The following is a 22,409-nucleotide window of genomic DNA, read 5'->3' as shown; positions in this document are numbered from 1 at the left end:
CTTAGTGTCCTTCATCCAACATACCTTCTTCTCTGGGGTTTGCTCTGGGCTACTGGCAGAGCGATGGAGGTGGCACTCTGGGAGATAAACAGGCTGTCAGCACAAGGTTAATCTTAGAGAACATGATTCCTTCAAAAGAACACATGATACATTTCTCATCATTCACACGGCAGATCGTCTGACACTGTTAATGAATCAGCAAGTGCAGGAAGATGCTCTGGCACCGACCGCCCCTCTCCTGGGTCAGTCCCCAGTGAGCACACCCACAGCAGAGTCAACACCTAGCATGGGTTCCCGGGAAGAGGTCATAAAGTCCAAAGGGTGGGAAGGTTTGCTCAGCAGACAAAACCTTGTACAGTGATGCCTAGAGGAAAGGAGCCTATGGAGCTTAGCCAAAGGCAGAGAAAGCAGAAGTGGACAACGGATCACTGGCTTTGAAGACAAGATGGGATCAGCTACCAAAGACCAGTTAATGACAAATCACCTCTGTCTCTGAGCACTGCATGGCGGCTGGCCAGTGCCTACCACAAAGCCTGGCATGGGGGGTAGATAGGTCCCCACATGATAGCCACTGCAGGTTACTCAGCAGTTCAACACAAAATCACAAGATGCCAAAGAAAATAGAAATGAATCTAGTACAACATCATCCTGCTTTGGGTGAAGGACTGGAGGCAAGCAAAGGAAGTGACTTGCAATGACACACAAAGTGGTGGTGATCTCACAGATATTCAATCAGTGGAAGTTATCCAGGAAATCACTTCAGACCTCAGTCCATCTTAATGCCCTATTTTGGAATCTGTACTTTCATTAACAGGGTGTTCAGTCATATAAACAACTCTCCTTGGCAACACTGTTCCTGCTCTAAACCTACAGAACAGCAAGGTTGACACAACAGTGCTCCATGGTCATGGATCAAACGCAGGCAGAACCAGCTTTGACCTCTCCTGGTACATCTTGGGGGATCTGGGGACTTTTTCATTTTTAATGAAGAAAGCAGACATTCTGGATTGGAGAAAATGTATGTTCCTCACCTCAGCCAGGCAGGTCCCAAGTGGAGCTGGAACCCAAACCTGTGCTCTCTGATGCCAAGTGTATAAACTTTAGGGACAAGAATATATGAGACCAAGGAAGCCTAACTTCCTTGACTATTTGTTGTATATTTCAATCCCCACAGTTCTGTACAAAATCATAAAATAATAAACAACTCACTCAAAGCAAGGGACCAAGATTTCTGACTCAAGATATTGCAATTCCCGAGCCAATGAAGAATGCAATCCGATGAAGGTGTCTTGATGGAACTGCTATGCCCAGTGTCACAGACATTCATCAACTAGAGTGACAAAAGCAATTTAGAGTGGGAGGCAGGCCCTGCCAGTCTTCGCATTTGCCATGAAGCCCTAACTGCATCCCTGGTTGATGCTAAGCGTCAGCCGCCACCACAGGCTGATGGCAATGCCCCTTAAGATCCCAACTGCAGGCTCTTGTGGATGCCAGGAAGCCAGACCATCAGCAGGTCACCAGAATTTCTCATTACCATCTGCTCAACTGCTTATTTTCAATCTTTGTCAACTTTACAAAATTCCCAGCATTTTAAGATGTTGAAGCAGAGGGATGCTTAGGTGATCCCCATGGTTCATACCTCCTTGCTCTGTCTTCCCAGGCCACAAGCAGGATGCTGGATAGAAATAGAGCAGCCAGGACATGAACCAGTGCCCATTAATGGATTCCGGGGGATGCAAAGTGAGGATTTAGCCTCTATGCTATCCAGCTGGGTTCCAGCATACTGTTTCAACTTAACAACTCAACAGACTATTGTTTCCAGGAATTCTAAAACAAAAAAATAGTCCAGCATGCAAAACAAGAAACAAAAACAAAACCTTCAGAAAGTGGGCCTGGGGAGCTGTCCAGTGCTGGAGCTGAAGGATGCTGACCCTGGAGGTCAGCTTGTGTCTGAGGCTGCATGTGGTCCTCGGACACAATGGTTGCAAATTCTAACATATCTTCAGATTCAGGAATAAGAAAGCAGATGTTCCATGAAAATGCCCAAAAGTTGCTATCATCATCAGCTGTTCCTTATTTTTCTCAGTATTTTTTTTTCAAATAAGCACTAACTTCAGTCATGTTTATAAGGGAATATAACCTAAGTGAAAACTCAGACACTGGAAACTGTCAGCCAACAGAATTGGGAGGAGCTCAAGAAACAACATCTGACTTTTCCAACAAGCTAATAAGGCTCCGCAGAATCAAATACTGATATTATCAATTTAAGGACTCCTAAAGTATAAGATGCACTATGTAAATAAATTTACGTATACTCTTTTTATTGACTCATTGTTAGAGGAAGACAGGGTCCTAAACACACAGGAGGGCATCAGCCAAACGCCAGCAGACTGAGCAGGTCAGACATTCCCTCAGGGGATTTCCTGTCTTGCTTTCTTGAAACATAACCCCCCCCCTCTCTCTTTTTGTACGTTTCCCTGACGGACCTTTTTTCTGTATTTTTGTTTGCTGTATTATTTTTATGCTACAGTTCCGTAGTTACAGGTATTCCCTCCTCCACATCCTCTTCCTCCTTCCCCATTCTCCCCCATCACCATTTTCTCCCATGTTATTACAGCAGTATAGTCTTTCAGCAACAGTCTCAAGTCCAACATTCTGCTGTTTAAGTGTATCATGGCAAGTATTGGCAATGGTGGAAAATCTAGTATCATATTGTCAAAGTATGTTTAACAGTTCATTGGGAGTTCTCCTTTTATTCGGGAGTAGAGAGGCACACTGCAAGGTTTCTTCACTTCCCGATATGCTAGTCTCCATTCTACAGTTCATGTATATGTATATACTTGTTTACCTATGTATCTATTTGTTTTGCATTTTGCATGATGAAACATCACCCATAACCTTCCACTGCACACATCACTGCTTCCAGTAATTGCCTGCAATGGGACCCCACTGGTGCTCACTTAGACATCTCCAGACCTCACCGACCTGCCTGCCCCTCCCCTGCAAGTGACACCAACTTTGGAGTCTTTGATGGCATCACTTGTGGCCTGGCATCTCACTTGGTTGCGCCCAAGAAGGGCCACAACTAGGTCCCCCATCAAGGAGGTGGCAGGATGAGTAACTTTGTCAGCAAAAAATACATACACATACATGTGCGAATGTCTTCACATCTTCCCTCTCTGACAATTTTGATAATAACAGGGATGACAGCTGACCATGTATCTAGAAGTGCTGATTTTTCTTTTCTACTAAATAAGGGTCATTCATTTGATTCAGAACATTTTGTATTCTTCCTTGGATGTGTATGTTTACACTCTGATTTACTCTGTGTAAGAACAGCTGGTGAAGTAGTAAAGCAATAGTAGCATGCTGTAGGTTTGCCTGGCTACTACACGCCTGTCCAAGGGCCCTGCCTGCACCTCCCTGAATCCTCCAGAGGGTCAGATTCCAGCGCTGCTCTCATCTTACAGGAGGACAAACTGACACTAACAAAGCCAGGCTTTGCCTCCAAACCTCCCATTCCGCCCTGTCTTTGTTTCCTCGTCTTTTGTGTCATTAAATATCCGGCATTGCCTGGGACATGCCAGACACACGTTACTCTATTTTTCTGCAGTTTGCTTTGCCTTGTGAGGAAAATTGCAATTTCTTTGGACAGACTCTCATGTCTGGGACCATGTTGCCTTGTAACACGAGCCACTGCCGTGTAGCGGGACGGAGATGATGCTCACAGGTATAGGGAACCTATTCAAGAACACTTCCCTTCCAGCAATCGCAGAGTTTGTTTGCTGGCATAAAAGGATTGCATGCATATTTCCATGTTAATAACCAACTGCCTATTCAAAAGTAAGATTGAATTTATTTGCAAAATCAAAACTAATTGTGCCTAAAGCAGGGATAGACGATATTCAGACAGTTGACATGGCTATTTTGAACCAGAGACGAAATAATGAATGTTAATTAAAATGAAAAAACTATGTTAACCATTGAAATAATCTGTCACGGAAAATGATGCACTAATTCCTCTGCTGTTAGGGTTATTTCAGTCATTATACAAAGTCATCAGATCACACAGGAAGCACACAACGGCCTATGTCAATTTTCAAAGCCACTCTGATGGCAGAGGCGGGCTCTCACAGGGCATCATCTTCATCCCGCTGCACGGCAGTGGCTCCTGTGCCAGAGGAGCAAGGTCCCAGACGTGAGGTTCTATTCAAAGAAATTGCAATGTTCCTCACAAGGCAAAGCAAACTGCAGAAGAAAAAATTAACATATGTCTGGGTTGTCCCAGGCGATGCTGGATATTAATGACACAAAAGACATGCTGCTTGCAGAGGCCTGATGTTCAAAAGGACAAATCTGTTGTGGTGATGCCAGGAAACAAATCACTGCTGAGGACTGCTGCTGCCACAGTCACTGACCCACGGAACACCTGCACGCCTCGCACGACCCAGGGATTGCTTAACGACATTTTCAGGAACTGTCTCGTTCATGCCTCCCAAGGACTCCAAGGTTGGGGGGAGGTTATGACAGAGCATGGACAGCTCTCAGGGGAGTATAAGCTGGGGAGACTGTGGGCTTGGTGAGACAGGGCATGGCCCGGGTGATGGGAAGAACCTATGGTCACACGGTGAGCCCTGGGCATCAAGGGAGAGGCAGGATCAGAAACATCAGCAAGATGTCACCAGGATGAGGATGCAATTTCAAAAGCAAAATCTCTCTCTGGGGGCACTGGAAATCTGACCACCAGACTGGCTCTTTTCAAGTTGGAGCTGCATGACCCGTCCTTCACCTGGGCTGCGTGATGGCCAAGGCAGCTGGGGAAGCATCTACGCTTCATAGATGAGAGGATTCAGGAGCCACCAATGAGCATTTTCAAAAGAAATACCACGTGTGTGCGCAAATGAGCTGAAAATGATTAAGAAGGCATCCACCCTAAACATCACACACCGTCAGCAAGGCAGAAAAGGAGGTAAAAAATCCAGCTCCTTTGTGATTCAATACTACTGCTAGATTTTCTTATAGCCACTTACTGCCAATCTCCATGATACAAACCAATACACACACACACACACACACACACACACACACACACACACACACACATTTTTAAGGTAAGGAAGTACATGGTGCTACACTTTTAAGAATCTTTCAGCTCATCTACTCAGTCCTGTTTAAAGGAGCTTGGGTTCTTGGAATGGAGAAGGAGCTCCAGGTATAGAAACGGGACTGAAAAAAAAATAATGAAAAAAGAAACCGATCTGGTCCACTCCCTCCCTGACCAGTCCTCAGGAGTTTCAGTGGAGACGGGGAGGTGAGATCAGCTCTATCAGAATTCAGTTTCCACAGTTACACTTTGAGGTCTTGGGGTGAGCCTGGCACCGAGGGGTTAAGATGCAGGTTAGGACACTTGTATCCCATATTAGAGCACCTGCGTTTGATTCACAACACCAGGTCCGAACTCTAGTTTCCTGGCAGCACAAATGTTCAGAGGGGGTTACCTCAAACCCAGGAACCCACAACAGAGACCTAGATTGAGTGCCAGGGGATCACCAGGCAGTGTCTGAGGACAGAAGCAGCAGGTATGAGCCATCTTCTCTCTTCACTTATCAAACACACACACACACACACACACACACACACTTTTAAAAACGAGGATCTATACCAAAACTACCAAAACCGATATCCAAACTATGGTTAAGGTTCCAGAGAGTGTTTATTTTGTAAGTACAGATTGAGTACCTACTGTGTGCTAGAAATTGGGTAAAGAATTCAAAGCCAATGCTTGCATTGCATTAGATGCATTTCCTACAACATACGTTTAATGGAATATGTTAAGCTTACTGATATCTAATTACTCTGAATTGATTCAGAAGAGTCCCCCCTCTCCCCATTTACTCATTCCGAGACACAAAAGACTCACGGACTGCCAACTTTTCCAAGAAAACCTCTGTGTGGCAAGAAACCAGCTCTTCATTTCAAGGCAGTTTATATGTAAGAGTTGTTGCCACGAACAATTTGTGGCCATTTGTGCCAACGGGCAAGCTGCAGGAAGAACAGGAACCTCCCCAGAAGTGGTTCGGATGTCTGGTGGTTCGCCACTCTGGACATTCTTTGAATCAAGGTTTTCCCTTGGACTTGAAAGAAAAATTGCATGTTCAGGGATCCTTGTCAAACCTGCTCTAGCCTTAAACTCGGAGGCCCCTCAGTGTTTCTAGGCATCATAATGAAGATTAACAGGTTGATGCGATTATGTAAATTCCACAAACTGGTGGGAGACTCTGCATCTGCAGTCACCTTCCATTAGGACAGTGACAGGCCATGGCCAACACCACCAGAGGCTCAGTAACGCAGACTGATGGGGTTTTAACTCAAAGATCAGCTTGTGGAAGGGAGACAGCCCCTGGAGCCTACACACAACAGCTTACATGCAAAGACGGGGCACTCACACACCCCGGCTGAAATTCTGCTTTATTCAAGAAAACTGCTAAGCCAGCAGTGCCGTGGCAAGCTACTAGAGAAATGTAAACGCACAGTTGGGCTTTCTTTATTCCCTCAGGATAATGGTCAGGGACTTTGCTGTGTAAAACCCATCCCTTCCTCACAGGGGGAGGGGCAGAAAAGGGACTGCTCCATTTATCCGTGGACCTCTGACTTTTCAGTTGCATATCTTGTTTGGTTGTTCTTTTGTTTCACTGGCCCAATAGCAAGATTGGTATCACCAGCTTGTAGACCCAAGAGGAGACAGTGGGCCGGGGGGCAATGGATACAATGGAGAGACGCAAAGCAGAAGCAAGCCGATAGGGCTTGGTAGCTTGCCCCTCCATCCTCCTGCCCTTATAGCAGGGAACACAGCGTCTGTGTGTGTGTGTGTGTGTGTGTGTCGGGGTGGGACGGTTGTACAGCTTCTGCAAATATGCAGCCACACAAGTGCACAGGAATATGTTACAAGCTCATTTAGTTACAATTTGGTGGTGGTGGTGGCATGGTAGGTGTATTATTATGGGATATGTGGATGGAGAAAAATACCTCTGCTTGTCTTCTAGTCATCTGTAGCCAAGCATCCCGCTGGGAGAAGTGGGGGGTGCAGAGTCTTGGGGGCTGCCAAGTACCTTAGGGAGGAACAAGTCAGCAAAATGAAGCAGAAGCCTCACAAAGGGACAGAGGTGGAACTGGGAGTGTAACTGCTTTCAGGACAGGTGTAGACGAAGAGGATGTTGACTGAAACATGGCACATTGAGAGGCTCTGTTGTCTTCTACTCCAAAAAGTAGCAAGAGTACATGGCATGGGCCACGGGGAGAGCAGTCAGATCCTACAGAGAAGCGACCCTGCACCCTGCCAACCTCCTGGCTGAGGACATTCCTCGTGACAAATGGATGCCAGCTTAGAGGAGCCTTGGGTCTCCTCTGAGTAGCGGCTGACTCAAATGCCCCTCTTTTCCTTGCCTGTCCCTAAGGCAGGTCCAAGGTAGTCTATAACACACAGACCTGCAGCTCTGAGAAACTTCTAGGTGACAGCTTGTTGATGTCAAGGCCAAGCCTCAGGCCCCAGAGGAACACGGAGCTGTAGAGATGCCTGGTCCCAAAGGAAGCTTCAAGAAAGACCCCTGAAGGACTGGGGAGAGGGCAACGCAGTCTGGGAAGGCTGTTCTTTGCTGGCTGTTGTCACACCAGCTTCCGGGGGAGTTCTGCTAACATTTTCCAGTATTAACGGTATGCTCAGGAGAGTGGTAGGTCTACCACACAGGACACAAAGGGCACTGAGTATAGTCCTGCACACCTGGTAGGAACACCCAACCCTTACTCCAAGAATCACTTTGTGATTCAGCTCAAGTTACGCAGGTCCTTATGAAGGGCATTTGTTGGATCCTATACCTCCAGCTCCTCTCTTAACTGATCCATGAACCCATGAAGTACAGCGTGAACTCCTAAGTGTGCCATGGCTTTGAAGGTGAACAGATTGGGTCCTCATGGGGGTGCTACCTTTAAAGGGCTTTTGGATGTTCTAAGTGAGCGGGCTGAGCGTAACACAGAGTGGAGTATATACTCAGGAACTAAGAACCTGAGCATGATAAGTGCTACAGACTGAACAATTGTAAACTTTGATAGAAACAGTCCTAACTGCCAAGCAGATGGGTGACTAAGTCTTGGGGTCAGGGTTGACATGCATAGGATGACCGCCCTGTAAGATAAAGCACAGAGACTGGCCAGTCTCTCCCTCTGTGGCAGAAGGCAGTGAGAACACGCCATCTATGAGAAGACCTTCACCAGACACCAAACCTGGTGATGCCTTGAAGCAATCATGTTGTTTACAAGCCCAGCACAAAGGGACTAAAACAGAAAACTGGTATTAAGAAGAGAGGGTGCTTCTAGCAGAAATGAAAATGGACAGTTAGCTTTGAAACTGAACAACAGAGTAGGCTTAGGGAGCATTTGAAGGTGCGCTAGACAGAGCTTACTTGGATGGGCCTTCAGAGGTGATCCTACCAACAGCTATGCACAATGCTTCAGTTGTGGGCAGTACCTAGGTAATTCCGAGCAGAAAGCTGGCAGGTACAAAATGGCAAAGGCTATTCTAATTCAGGCTCAGACAGAAATGAAGAACAAGTTACGAGAAACTGGAGGAAAGGCCACCCTTATAAAATGGCAATCTGGCTGAAATGCATTCTTGTTCAAGTGCTTTGCAAAACGTAGAAGCTGTGAACAATACGTTGGATATTTGACTCAGCCAAGGATTGAAGCAGTGGCTTAGTTCCACCGGACCACTTACAGTAAAACTATATAAAGCAAAAGTGTTCATCATGGAGGCACTGAGATGAAGCTCTGTGCTTCTAGCTTTGGACCCTCCCCGCTCCAGCCTTTGCAGCCATTCAGGCAGTGAACAGGTGGATGAAAGATAGCTCTCTCCATTTCTCCCCCTCCTCCTGGCCCTCCTGTTTCCTCCTCCCTTCCTCTCTCCCTCCCCACCTCCTCCTTCACGCTCCCTCCCTCTCCACCCACTCCTCCACGCTCCCTCCCTCTCCACCCACTCCTTCACGCTCCCTCCCTCTCCACCTCCTCCTCCACGCTCCCTCCCTCCCGACCTCCTCCTTCACGCTCCCTCCCTCCCCACCTCCTCCTCCACGCTCCCTCCCTCCCCACCCACTCCTCCACGCTCCCTCCCTCCCCACCTCCTCCTCCACGCTCCCTCCCTCCCCACCTCCTCCTCCACGCTCCCTCCCTCCCCACCTCCTCCTCCACGCTCCCTCCCTCTCCACCCACTCCTCCACGCTCCCTCCCTCTCCACCCACTCCTTCACGCTCCCTCCCTCTCCACCTCCTCCTCCACGCTCCCTCCCTCTCCACCCACTCCTCCACGCTCCCTCCCTCTCCACCCACTCCTCCACGCTCCCTCCCTCTCCACCCACTCCTTCACGCTCCCTCCCTCTCCACCTCCTCCTCCACGCTCCCTCCCTCTCCACCCACTCCTTCACGCTCCCTCCCTCTCCACCTCCTCCTCCACGCTCCCTCCCTCTCCACCCACTCCTCCACGCTCCCTCCCTCTCCACCCACTCCTTCACGCTCCCTCCCTCTCCACCTCCTCCTCCACGCTCCCTCCCTCTCCACCTCCTCCTCCACGCTCCCTCCCTCTCCACCCACTCCTCCACGCTCCCTCCCTCTCCACCCACTCCTCCACGCTCCCTCCCTCTCCACCCACTCCTCCACGCTCCCTCCCTCTCCACCCACTCCTTCACGCTCCCTCCCTCTCCACCTCCTCCTCCACGCTCCCTCCCTCTCCACCCACTCCTCCACGCTCCCTCCCTCTCCACCCACTCCTCCACGCTCCCTCCCTCTCCACCTCCACGCTCCCTCCCTCTCCACCCACTCCTCCACGCTCCCTCCCTCTCCACCCACTCCTCCACGCTCCCTCCCTCTCCACCCACTCCTTCAGGCTCTCTCCTTTCCTCCTTCTTTCCCTGTCCTTCTATCCCCCTCCCTCCTTTCCTCTTTCTCTGCCCCCTCTGCTTTTGAAACAAATGAAATCTTTTTTTTTAATAGTGCTTATTTATTCACTGTACAATTTATTTGAAAGGGAGAATAAGAGAAAGTGAGAGATTGATCTTTGCTAGTTCACTTCTCCAGTGCCCACAACAGCTGGAGCTGGGCCAGTCCAAAGCCAGGAGTCAGGAGCTCCATCCTTGTCTCCTTACACAGGTGGCAGGCACTCAGGTATTTGAGCTGTCATCTGTGGCCCCCAGGTTCTTTAGCAGGAAGCCAAAATGGAAGCAGACGCAGGATCTGATCCCAGGCACACCAGTATGGGATGCAAGGTGTTTTAGGCAGACTCCAGCCACTGGAAACACAACGCCCAGCCTCCCACATCACTCTTTCCTCCATGATGAACACTTCTAGTTTTATACAGTTTTATTGTCAGTGGTCCAGTGGAACTAAGCCACTTCTTCAACTCTTGGCTGTGTCAAACATTCAACGTATTGGTCACAGCTTCTACGTTTTGAACAAGAATGCATTTCAGCCAGATTTCTTTGCAAAACACTGTGACTTATTTAAGAAATAGATTTCCCATTATATTTCGCTTGTCACAATAAATTACTACTTTTAATCTTTGTTCAAAAATAAATAAATAAATCTTTCAAAAAACTATGAAGGTAATGCTACAATATGTTAGGATTTAGCAGCTATTGCCAAACAATGAACCTATTTTCTGTGCAAAGAAGACATGGATTTTGGGAGAGCAGAGCCAAAATGCTCTTCATGTGTGTGTCCTTCTAAAATTACTATGTTGAACATGAAGGGGTTTAGAGGTGGGCCCTTTGAGAAGTGACTAGGCCATGAGGGTGGAACCCTTGTGACGGCACTTGTGATTGTGTAAAAGGATCCCTAGGGACATCCCTGGGCCCTACCACCTTATGAGGATACAACCAGAAGATAACACAGACACAAGGGAGTGGATCCTCACTGGACATGGAGCCTGCACGACCTTGGTCTTAACACACCCCAGCCTTGAGAGCTGGGAGCTCTATGTTGCTTCTGCATGCAAACTAATCACCATATGGCATTCTGAAAGGCCTAAGACAGCAGCTGACACGGTCACACACCAGACCCAACAAGGTGTCAGCCTGCGGAAGGCGAGGAGTGCCACCCCATCTGACCATTCTTGCAGAACTGGAGGCTGTAATGAGATTGTTATTGAAGCCCCGCTAAGCTCCCAGCTTTCCTCAGAAGAGTGCCACGATGTGGGCTTTATTTATAATGTTACAGATAAATGCAGATTCAGTGTGAAAAGTGTGTTGAGGGCAGAAACTAGATCTACCTACACTGAAGATGGGCTTTTGGGGAGCACAGCTCTGGTCCCCCATGTATGCTACATGAACAAGCCATGACATACCAGAGCCAAAGTCCTCATGTTCTCACACCACTAGTCAATACTAATAAAAACTGCTAATTAATGCGATCCATACTCCAACCTTCAACTGCAGCCAGAAGTGGTCACTCACTTTTTGGAATTTCAACCTCATTCCACGAGCTTTTTCACTCTCTAATTAGATGCTATACACTCATGTTCCTACTCTCCTATACAAGTCTATAAGCTCAATTAGAGGAGGTCTCTAAAATTTTCACACACATACCCATACTTGTGCAGCTTCTTTATATAGAAAAATATGCCTTAATTGATAATTAATGGAAGTTCAGTTCACTTAAGACATGCTTTTTATCACTCTCCACATATTGCTAGGAGGATACTCCAATGCACCTGTTTTGAGATCCACCCGAAGGGCGTGGTCAGAGTTTGCCCTGCTCCCTGCGCAGCTTCACACCCTTATGGTATCTTCCTCAGTCTCCGCAGCACATGCCTTCTCTCACTCCCTTTAGGACACCAAGTCCCTTATCATTCCACCTGACTTTTGTCAAGGCTGCTCCTTCCATGAACAACACTTTTTCCCATTGTTCGTCCTGCTAGGTCCTTCCATCCAGATAAGGAAGTGTTCTCCAAGAGGTACCCCATGTCCAGTCCACCCAGCTCGACTCTCATGCTACCATCTCATGGCATAATAGATAACTTCCTTTCCAATATGCCTTCATCTCCAGGTCCATCAGTCCACTCACCACACAGAACCAATCATCCAGCAGTCTAGAAGATACCTATAACTACCAAGCAAAGAAATGATCACAAGCCCCAAGACAATGGGCTCTGCATTGTGGCCTTTAGCCCACCGCCACCAGGAAATGAGTCGTTTTCCTAGCTATGCCAGCCAAGCTTCCTCCTGCAGTGGCCTGAGCCCTTCATGACTGCACCCTGTTCAGATGGCTTCCTCAAGTTCTTTCTAGAGAAGGAAGTAGGTAGAGAGGAGACACATCACTTTTCTCTCCACTTAGCAATTCCTCACATTCATGCAAAGTTAGAACCAGCCTGCCTCCTTCTCAACTGGTCAGTATCAGCAGCCAGAGGCCCACCCTGCAGTTCCAGGGGAAGCAGGAGGCACCAGCACCTCCACCTGTCCAAGAGTTGGGGTGAGGAAGGCCAGAGAGTTGCCTTATATTCCATGGTGATAAACCCACACATCGGCTTCTGTGTATTTACCCGTGATCTTGGAGAGGCACCAAGGTTCCCAAACCAATTAACTTTCATCTCTGCTGTCTGCCTGTGCCCACAGGGCCTGTCCTCCACCCACCTCTTCCACGAGGAACATTAAGGACTGAACATTAGCTCAGGACAGTTCTATTTAAAACAAAGTGCTCCTGAAGATAACCTTGGATGTCCATCTAAATCATCTTAAGTCCACTGTTTGGCCCCCAAACCTGCATGGTCAGTGTCCCAACAGGTCCTACTATGGTGGCTGATAGCCATAATAAATGTCTTTCATGGTTCATTGGTTGACAATCTGATATAAATGTCTAACTTGAAACTCTGTGAATTGGCATCTTGAGTTTTAGCAGTGTAGCAAGCAGGTGATGGTCTTATTGATAACAATGGAGGAGGAGGGAAGTGGTTTAGGAAAATCAGAATAGGTACAGGGAAAGTGCAAAAATTCAGTCTGGTAACTTAAAAACGTTTATTTCCTTTTTATTTATTGGAAAGGCAGAGTGACACTCCAACCAACAAGGCTTCTTCCCAAATGTCTGCAAACGCTGGGCCTGATCTAGGCCCAATCTAGGCCAGCGCCAGCAGCCAGCAATTCAATCTAGATCTTGCACATGGGTGATATAGACTCTGTCCTTGAACTATCACCTGTTGCCTCTCTTCATAGGAAGCTGAAAATGGAAGCAGAGCTGGGACTTGAACCCGGGCACTAACTTTTATAAAAGGTGGCATGCTTTGTAAGACACAGGCCTTGGTGTATGTAACTGGCTACTATAAATTATCCTGAAAACTCGCTAGGCTTGCAGCTGTCAAGATGGACCAACCCCCCAGGGAGCTGAGTGGGGGGGCTAGGCATCCATGTGAGAGACAGCTGTGCTCCCACTGCAAGACCCTCTTTCTAGTCTACTTAGACTTGATGCATGGAATATGCCACCTAAACTTTTCTTAGTATGTGAGGTACTACTCCACACTGCCAGGGCAGTCCCAGCACCCTTCCTTTCTTTACCAGAGAGGGTGGCAGGAGATGAAATCACACCATTCATCAGCCCCCTGGTCCTGCAGCAGCCAGCCACAGCTCCAGATACTCAGCATATGCACTGGCTGGGAAACCAACCATAAAACATTTCCTATCTTCTACAGACAGAGCATGGCTTAAAATCAAGACAACCATCCAGGATGTTGTAATCAACGGGAAGTTTATACTGTCCTCTATCTCTACCCCCACCTCAAGGGAGTGCAGCCTTGGGCCTGAGGGGGGACGGGAAGAGGGAGGTGACAGGGCACAGACTGGTCCTTGAGGCCCACACCCAGAAACTTTCTATGCAAGAGACATGAAACACTCCCCACCATCACCACCACTGTCAGCAATCCTGCAGGTGGCTCTGAATGTGTGCTTTAAAACAAAAAATCAAAACACGGTAGCGCCAGACAAGGTATGGCACATTTTACCAAAGTTATGTTCTTGCTATTAAAAAATTTTTTTTGTAAAATCAATCCAGTGATTTGCTTTACAACACATTATCTGTCTCTTACTTAGTTCCCAAGGGACTAAGAATCTCTTATTATTTGCATTCCTATCATGAACTGCCTTTTACTTTCGGCTGCTCTTGCCATTAAGATCACCAAATCAACACCTCCTGCTGCTGAGAAGCAAAGAAAGAAACAGAGAAGGGATGTCACTCCCTTCACTCCGAGCATCTTGGCTCAAGGCAGACCTCACAAGCAGCTGGGCTTGCACCCTGGGCAGAGCTGGACAGTGCTTCTACTGTTTACAAAGGAAAACCTGTGGGTTGCAGCAATCAAATGTGTTTGTGTTTAAGTGGCATGTGGTTTGAAGGAATACTTTGGGATACACCACAAAGGTGGGGAAAAAAAAAACCCAACCAAGAATTACTGCCTTGGGCACAAAGGGAAGGAACAGGTTCAATAACAGGGCCAGAGTAATTGCTATGAAAGGGACAGGGACAACATGACACAGACACAGACTCCTCCAGAGGCAACTCCAAGACCAGGAGCCAGTGGGCAGATGCGCTGGGGCACCAAAGGAAAAGCAGCCCAGCTCCTGTGATGTGCCACAGGGTCCAAGCACATGCCAGCGGGAGGTGCTGTGACCTCCCTCAGGATCCGGGGCATTCAGGACAATTCTCTGCAGAGCAGTGGAAGACCCATCCACAAATGGGGCTGCACAGAGCAAGAAGGCGGATGTGAGCTGGCAGCAGGCTTCTCCCCTTGCTGAGCCCATCCTACACTGGCTGGTGGTCAGGGAGTGATTTCCCTTGAACTACTTTTCCTGTCTTTCTTAGGGCTCATGGGTGTGTATTCCCCAAATATTTAGCCACTGTGAGGGGCTTTCAGCACAGAGGCCATTGACTCCAACAGGGCAAACCTCCAAGCCAATTGTATCAAATCCAACCTTAGGGTCTGGACAGACACCACTGAGCTGTCCTAAGTACTGATCCTGGGTCCAGAGCTGCGGAATGAAGATCTCCTGAGCTTGACAAATCAGCCAGGGTCACCCACAGGTGCCTACCCAAACATACACGGCCTCGGCAATGGCTATGGTGAGCACTGCCACAATCTGGCCGATGCGTCAAGCTGTGAAGCAACAAAAATCATCCAGGCACAGGGCATGTCCCCAGGCTCAGCGCTGGCCACGCCTCCACACATATGTGTATGTGTAATCAATGGGTTCAAAGCCCCTGTAGCAGGAGATGGTGCTTTGTTGTAAAACAAAACTGAGATGAAATAACCATCATCCTTTCAAATATCCTCCGAGGGTTGCGTATTTGAGGCACACTCTGTGATGTACTTCTCTCTGACCTCAAACACTTTGATTCTGTTTTTCAAGTTCACATAAAAGACAGAAAACTCTCAGATTGGTCTGCTGTACTGAAAGCCTCAACTGGAGCTTATTTTTTTTTTAAACTGGTGCAGACAGAGCTGTTATTGCAGAGAGCAGCGAGGCAGGAAGGAAGGGCCATTCCATTGGAGACGCTGGCCCGTGAGGAAGCCAGGCCAGCCCTGCTCCTTAGTTAAAACAGATTAGTACCCACTGCTCCCTAGAGGTTTTGCTCCTGGAAGATCTGTCCAGACTCTGTTCCCCCACTCACGATACACTTGCAGAACTTGCCAATGTGGCTTGTCTGAAAGGCTTAAAACAAATGCTTCAATTTTCCATTCTCCAAATGAAAATCAATGGCAACAGAGAGGTAAAAATCAATGTTCAGCACTCTGTAGGAAAACCTTCACACCTCCTCACCTGTTCGTCCACCCACATGAAGCCAGCTAGCACAGGCAGCACAACTCTCTAAGAGATGTCCTCCAGGTAGCGCCCTCTGCAGGCCTGAGGACTTCTTGGCCCAGCCCATCAGATAATATGTATTTTTTAAATATAAATTTTATTTTTGATAATGTTTAGTTGATTAGGGTGGGAAGTGTCAAGGATTAGGGGAAAGTGGGTGAGACCACTGCTGTGTCCAAATTTTCTTTTTCTTCTTCCTGCGTCTGGGAAGGAAGCCACATCCAGCCTCCCAACCACCTGAGTACCTGAGGATGGGGAATGGCCACCTGCTGTCATCACAGGGTCCCTGGTGTGGGGCCTGTTCCAACAGTCCAACTCAAGTGGTTTTGATAATTCTGAAATGCTGTCAATCTCCCGCTACTCTAAGGTTGAGGAAATCCTCCCAAAGCCTATTAGCTGACACAGTCTACCTTAGACTCTCCATTTGCCCAGATATTTGCTGTCAACACTTGGCTGGGGTAGTCGACCAATTTATTCTGTCCTCCTTCCTCTGCTATGGTACCAGAAGTCCTCTGTAGACCCCAATGGACTGCTACATCCTCTATGTACATCTGGGCATGCTCAGTCTAAGCCACTGAGGTGGCCCAGCTCTGATACACGCACTCCTTGGTCAGACCACAGATCTGTGATTCTCCCCATGATTAGAGTTCTGAGTCCAGTGGTTCAGTTGGGGGGATCCACAAAGAAACCTCATTTGAAGTGAACCCAAACCTGACTCTTGTGTGTGCTTGCCAGTATGGGGTCTAGTTTAGTCCATCACCCAAATCAACCTATGCGCACACTGGTAATTGCGATTGCTGGCTCAGTTCTGTCTCCAGCCCCCTCTCTTACTACTGAGAAACAGCCTAACCCTGACCACCACACACTTGGCCCTCACATACACCAGTGGGAACTGCAGCCTAGTCGGAGCAACCCACAAGAATCCCCACCAGGTCCACTCCCAGACTTGGTTCCAGTGCTTGCCATCACGTGCAGCAGACTGGCCATTCTGTCCCACATCCCATTCAGCTCTCATACATGCCAATGGGTATTGAAGCCTAGCTCAACCTAACCAATCCCTCTATTGAGCCCACACTCATGCCAGCAGGTGTCACTGCCTGAACAGCCAGGCCCGCCCCCAGCCCTGGTTTTCATGCTCACCAGTGGGAGTCACAGCCTATCAGATCCCCACCATTTTCATACTGGACCTACTCTCAGTCTCAGATACTGCACTATCCAGGTGGGTCTGCGGTTTAGCTTGATAGGATTTGCTCCCAGTGCCGGCACTTGCCAGCTGATGCTGCAGCAAAGCCCAGTCAACCTGCACTTTTTTCAGCTCATGCATCCATCAGTCCAGCCTGGCTCTCCTCCTAACCCCGTTCACATTCAGTACAACAGCTATTGTGGCTCTGCCTGGCCTGGTCTACCCCTAGTTCCAGTTCTCATACTCACCAGTGGGAGTAGTGGCCCAGCAGGGGAGCCTCCCACAGTCCCCCACTGGGCTTGCACCTCCCTGCAACCCCGGGTCTCACACGTGCTGGTGGGTACTGCAGCCTAGTCTGGCATGGCCTACCTCACCTCAGCATTTGCCAGCAGGTGCTTGTCCCTGGCCCAGCCCAATCTGCCCGTGGTTCAAGCTCATGCTGGAGGGTACTGCCATCTATCCCAGCTCAGCCAGCCCCCAGTCTTGACCCTAATGTGGACTGGCTAGTGCTGCAGTCCAACTAGGTCTGTCCTGTACTTTGTCCTGGTTTTCAGATCTGCCAGTGAGTGTTAAGAACAGCATAGCGTGGCCTGCCCCCAGACCTGCAACACATGTATGATGGCAGCTACCACAATCTGGCTTGGTTTGGGCTGCTCCCAGTCTTGGTTCTTGTGCCTACCTGCAGGAACTGCACCCTGAAAAAGAAGGTCCCCAAGCTCCTCTAACAGGTCTCCCAGTGGCAAATGTCGTGCACACTGGTGGGTCCTTGGCCTAGATTGACTTAGTCCACCTCCCGTCCTGGCAGGAATAGTGGCCTTGCCCAACCAGCCCACACCTTTTCTGGTTCTTACTGTTGGGTACTATAGCCCAGCCACACTTGGTCCACATTCAGACACAGAACCTAAGTCAGGAAGAATAACACATACTTGTAATAAAAACTCTGGCTGCAAATAAACCAAGGATCTTTGGTATTTGGTTCTAGAAGGATCCTCCTTTTTTAAAAAAAATTACGTATCTATTTAACACAAGGAAGTAACAGAGGGGAGGAGGAAAGGGAGACAGGAAAGGGGAGAGGATGAGGGGAGGGGAAGAGTTGAGGGAGAGAGGAGGAAGGAGAGGGAGAGGGGGAGTGGAGAGAAGCCCTCTCTACCTGGCAATTCACTTCCACAATAGCAGCAATGATCGGATCAGCAATGGTCCACAGCCAATCCAGGGACTCCCTTTGGATTTCTCACTGGAGCGGCAGAGCCCCAAGTGCTTGGAACATCATCTGCTGCCCTCCCAGGTGCGTTAGCAGGGAGCTGGATTGGAAGCAGAGCAGCCAGGTATTGAATCGGTGTTGCTGCTGGTAGCTTAACCCACTGTGCCACAATGTTAGCCCTTAAGCATCCTCTTTAGCATCAAACTTGAAACACTGCCTGGTACCCCAGGGACCAGCCTCCTGCTCCTTCTGCAGGAAACACAATGATCTTCTTCCTGTCACCTTAGTCTATACGCCTTTATGTTTCAGGAAAGAGGGGATCATACTATGTCTACATTTCTGGTTGGAATTGTTTCACACGGAATAACTGCTCTCGCTCGTCTGTGGCGTTGGATGTGCCAGCTGCAGTCTTTGCCTTTTCACCGCTGCGCAGAGCCCCAGTATCGTGAACATCTCAGCTGGTGTATATGCTCACATGTTCCAGGACGTCTGGATTGTCTGCACTGGCTCGTTTTGGGGCAAATACAAATGAAGCTGCCAGAGACATTCATGGAGCAGTCAGTATGGAATACACTTTCAGGAAGTATCAAGGAATGAAACCTTGGGCTGCACACCTTCTACAAATGTCCCCCCTTGTGACTGCTCCTTTTATTTTTCTGCAAATATTTTTAGAAGACCAGAAACTTTCAATTTTGATGAAATCCAATTCATTGCTCTATGTTACTTTTTGTTGTTCATCATTTTGTGCGTGTCCTACTTTAGAAGTCTCTTTCAAAGCCACGGTCAGTTTTCTTTAGGGTTCTTCTAAAAGTTTTATAATCTTTCATCTTTAGGTTAACGACACATTTCAATTTAATTTTTTGTATAATGTGCTATATAAGCATTAAAATTTACAGCTATAATGAGTTTGTAATATCATTTAAAAACTCATTTCAAAATATCAATTGAAAGGGGCCAACATACACTTTTAGATGTAGCATAATCATCACTGAGAGCTACACTTTGAGAAAAACAAACCAGTGGAAAAGTCCCATGACCCACAGAAACTTCGGGTAGAAACACAGCCCCATTTGAATGACTGTTTTAGATAACATGCCCACTGCATAGTGCATTTCTTTTTCCCTTCTCTTTATTTTTAATGCTCTCTATAATAAATATCATCTCTCATTGCAACAAAAGCAAACTGGAATATTTTTAAGTCACTGAAGAGAGGGTTTCCTGAAGACATTCTGACTGTAGGCTGACTCCACAAGACTGTTGAGTGCATGAAGAGCCCCCTGGGGAATCCTGAGAGAGGCACACATGGCAACAACCTCAATTCCTCCAAGCAGGCAACATCGCCCAGAAAGGTGAAACAAAAAGTGTACAAAGACAGAATGAGTTTAGCTGAAACCCACCCCAAACCTGAACTACACATGAATCAAGGTGTGTGTGGGAGGGTACCTTGCCCTGCTTGCCCCTTCCTCCCTCCCCCTGGAAATCTCTTACTGAGGGCCAGGATCTCAGCATTAACCCGCCTCCCCCTTTCTCAGCTCACTCCCTTCCTGAGGTCTAGGATGAGAAAAGCCTGTGGACTTCTCATTGGCTGGTCTTGCTTGGTGCTCAAGCTGACTGTGGAGCCTCCCAGGGGGCCTTAGGGCTTTTCCCTGTGCAGGCTCCTGACTGCCCCCTGAGGCCTGCCTCCCAAGCTGCTGCAGAAGAAGCTGGCCAGGTGGCACTGGTCACCAGGACACTTCCCTGAGGACTAAAATCTGTAGCCAACCTGGTCTCCCCAGCCAGAGGGTAGGGTAGACGTTTTACCTGGGGAGATGTCTGCAATCCCCAGGAGAGGAGTGCATCCTGCAGGCAGGATCCACAGCCACCGCCTCCCTGGACCAGGCTGCCTTCCACATGCCAACAGTGGAGTGAGAATGCCACCTCAACCAGAGAAGTCTCATGGGGGCTGTCCCACCTACACACACACAGTGCAGTTGTCTCTAGAATCCTTGTCTACTAAGAATCAGCAAGAGGGCTACTGTATAGCACACTGGACTCCTCATGCTGGCCCTCAAGGGTTCAGTCACACAGGGATGCCAAAGGCAGCAGCGTCAGACTGGGCAGTGGGCAGGGCACTGTCACGAGTTGTTAATTCTCAGGCGCATGTACCTTTGGGTGTTTGTGATCCATCCCAGCGTGAACCAGGAAACTGCAACCATGATCCCTTTAGCAGTTAGAACAGATCCTCAACTGAGGCTTCAGGTAGCATCTCCATGGCCTCACGAAAGCAGACATGTATGACATGTCCTCTAAGTGTTTCCTTAATTCTGTGATGACAACCACAGGCTACACTCCAGCAAGTGCAAAGGAAGAAGGGGGCAAGCCGTGCCTGCTCCTCATTTAACAGACACAGGAGCACAAATTCAAGGTCAAGTCACCTGCCGAGACCACATGGGAAGCAGCCCACCTAGGGATGGAACTGGCAAAAGTTCCATTCCCAAATCTAAGCCCCTGGTTGCTATGAGCCCGCGGTCACCAGGTGACAAGAGAAGAAAACTGCACATTCCACACAGGCAAAGGAGTCCGCGGTGTTTCCGACACAAGCACAAGGCATGCTCAGAACAACACCACAGATATTGGACCCAATCGAAGACCAGGCCGCTTGCTAATTTAGCCTCACACAAACCTGAGTTTACAAGGAAGAATCCCTTCTCTGGCATTTCCTGGAAGAGTTGTCTGTATCCTGAATTCTAGAATGGACATGCATTGGGGACACACACATACACACACACCCCAACACTGCGGGGGTATATGAGTGTTTCTAAAAAAAGAGGGCATAATTTTCCCATAGTAGACAAAGCAGAAATTATACAGTAGGGAAATCCAGGCCAATTTTCTTCAAGTAGGTATGCACCAAAAGGAATTACAAATACCATTTACAAAAATGTTTTATACATCCCATTCCCTAATTAACTTGATCTTCCGAGTGGAGCAATAGGGCCCGCTGTTTACCCTGGCCACACAGCACCTAACGTAAATCTGGCGCACAGCAGGAGCTCAGTATTGTTGTACTGTGTGAGAGCATACAGATGAGAAGACAAACACAGGGAGACAAAGAGGACAACACACAACAGGGGCGAGAACGTTGACACTGCAGCCAGGGTGTGTCCAAGTCCCAGCTGGTACTTACTGTACCTATGATCCCTGTCTCCCACACGACTGGTAGAGACCCAAGTTCAGATACAAAACATAAACATTCTAGCTGCAGTTTAACTTGTTGGGTATAACACCTGCCACAAGGCCAACTGCTCTCTAAGCAATGCTTAAGACAATCCCCACTGATCCAGAGCCAGGTGCTTACTGAGGAGCCAGGCCTGGCTGAGATGGCAGAAAACCTGCTCTGTTTCTCCATCAGCCATGACTGCAGAGGGTGGCACTTCCTCTAGCATGTTCAGAAGAAGCCACTTGTGAGACTGGCGGGAGTTACAATACACCCCACGAGCTCAGCCAGGGATGGCATGGTGGTGCACTGGGTTAAACCACCTCATGTGACACTGGCACTCCTTATCAGAGCCTCTTTTAGTTCCGGTTGTTCCACTTTCAATTAAGCCTCTTACTAATGCATCTGAAAAGATGGCAGACGCCAGTTCACATGCCTGCTACCCACGTAAGAATCCTGGAGTCATGGCTCAAGCTTTCAGTCCCTGCCATCCCCATGAAGAAACCTGGCTTGAGTTCAAGCTTCTGGCTTCAGCCTGGTCCAACCCAGGGTTAGTGCAGGAATTTGGGAAGCGAACTGACAACAGAAGATCTCTCTCCATCTGCCTGTCTTGCAGCTAGAATGCATTAAAAACATCCTTAAAAATGCAGGACTGAAAACAGACTGACAGCACAGCAAGATGACAGTCCTGAATAGTTTACATAACAATGTGTTTTTTCTTCCTCCAAACCCCTCAGAGACTCTGAGATGCGCCAGCTGGAGGGTGCCTCCCAGCCTCCAGCCACCTCCTCGCCTGCCTTACCTGGGGAGCAGGTGCTTGCGGCTGACACACAGGGCAGTCTGGTAGTCCTGGGTGACACACACTTTGTGAGGACTGCACTTCACCTTCAGGCAGGGGTCCTTGGATGGGTCCAGGGCTGAGCAAAAAGAATGAGAAGAGAGCAGTTAGGCG

The 22,409-nt window shown here is 48.4% G+C and overlaps 1 protein-coding gene across 3 annotated transcripts in view; it reads right to left on the bottom strand.

Annotated features, from left to right (window-relative positions):
- The window catches only part of SPOCK1 (SPARC (osteonectin), cwcv and kazal like domains proteoglycan 1), a 400,415-nt gene that overhangs the window by 107,492 nt on the left and 270,514 nt on the right, over positions 1 to 22,409 (bottom strand). For all 3 annotated transcript variants that reach the window (XM_040982062.1, XM_040981992.1, XM_040981908.1), the window contains one exon: positions 22,260 to 22,374. In XM_040982062.1, coding sequence (XP_040837996.1) covers positions 22,260 to 22,374 — 115 coding nt within the window. The remainder of the gene's footprint in view (positions 1 to 22,259; positions 22,375 to 22,409) is intronic.

Source organism: Ochotona curzoniae, unplaced genomic scaffold (genome assembly GCF_017591425.1).
Source record: "Ochotona curzoniae isolate NIBS_2020 unplaced genomic scaffold, NIBS_Ocur_1.0 contig_1, whole genome shotgun sequence".
Classification (NCBI taxonomy): domain Eukaryota; kingdom Metazoa; phylum Chordata; class Mammalia; order Lagomorpha; family Ochotonidae; genus Ochotona; species Ochotona curzoniae.
Note: the sequence above shows the minus strand (reverse complement) of the source record. Positions and strands in the feature narration are given on the sequence as shown.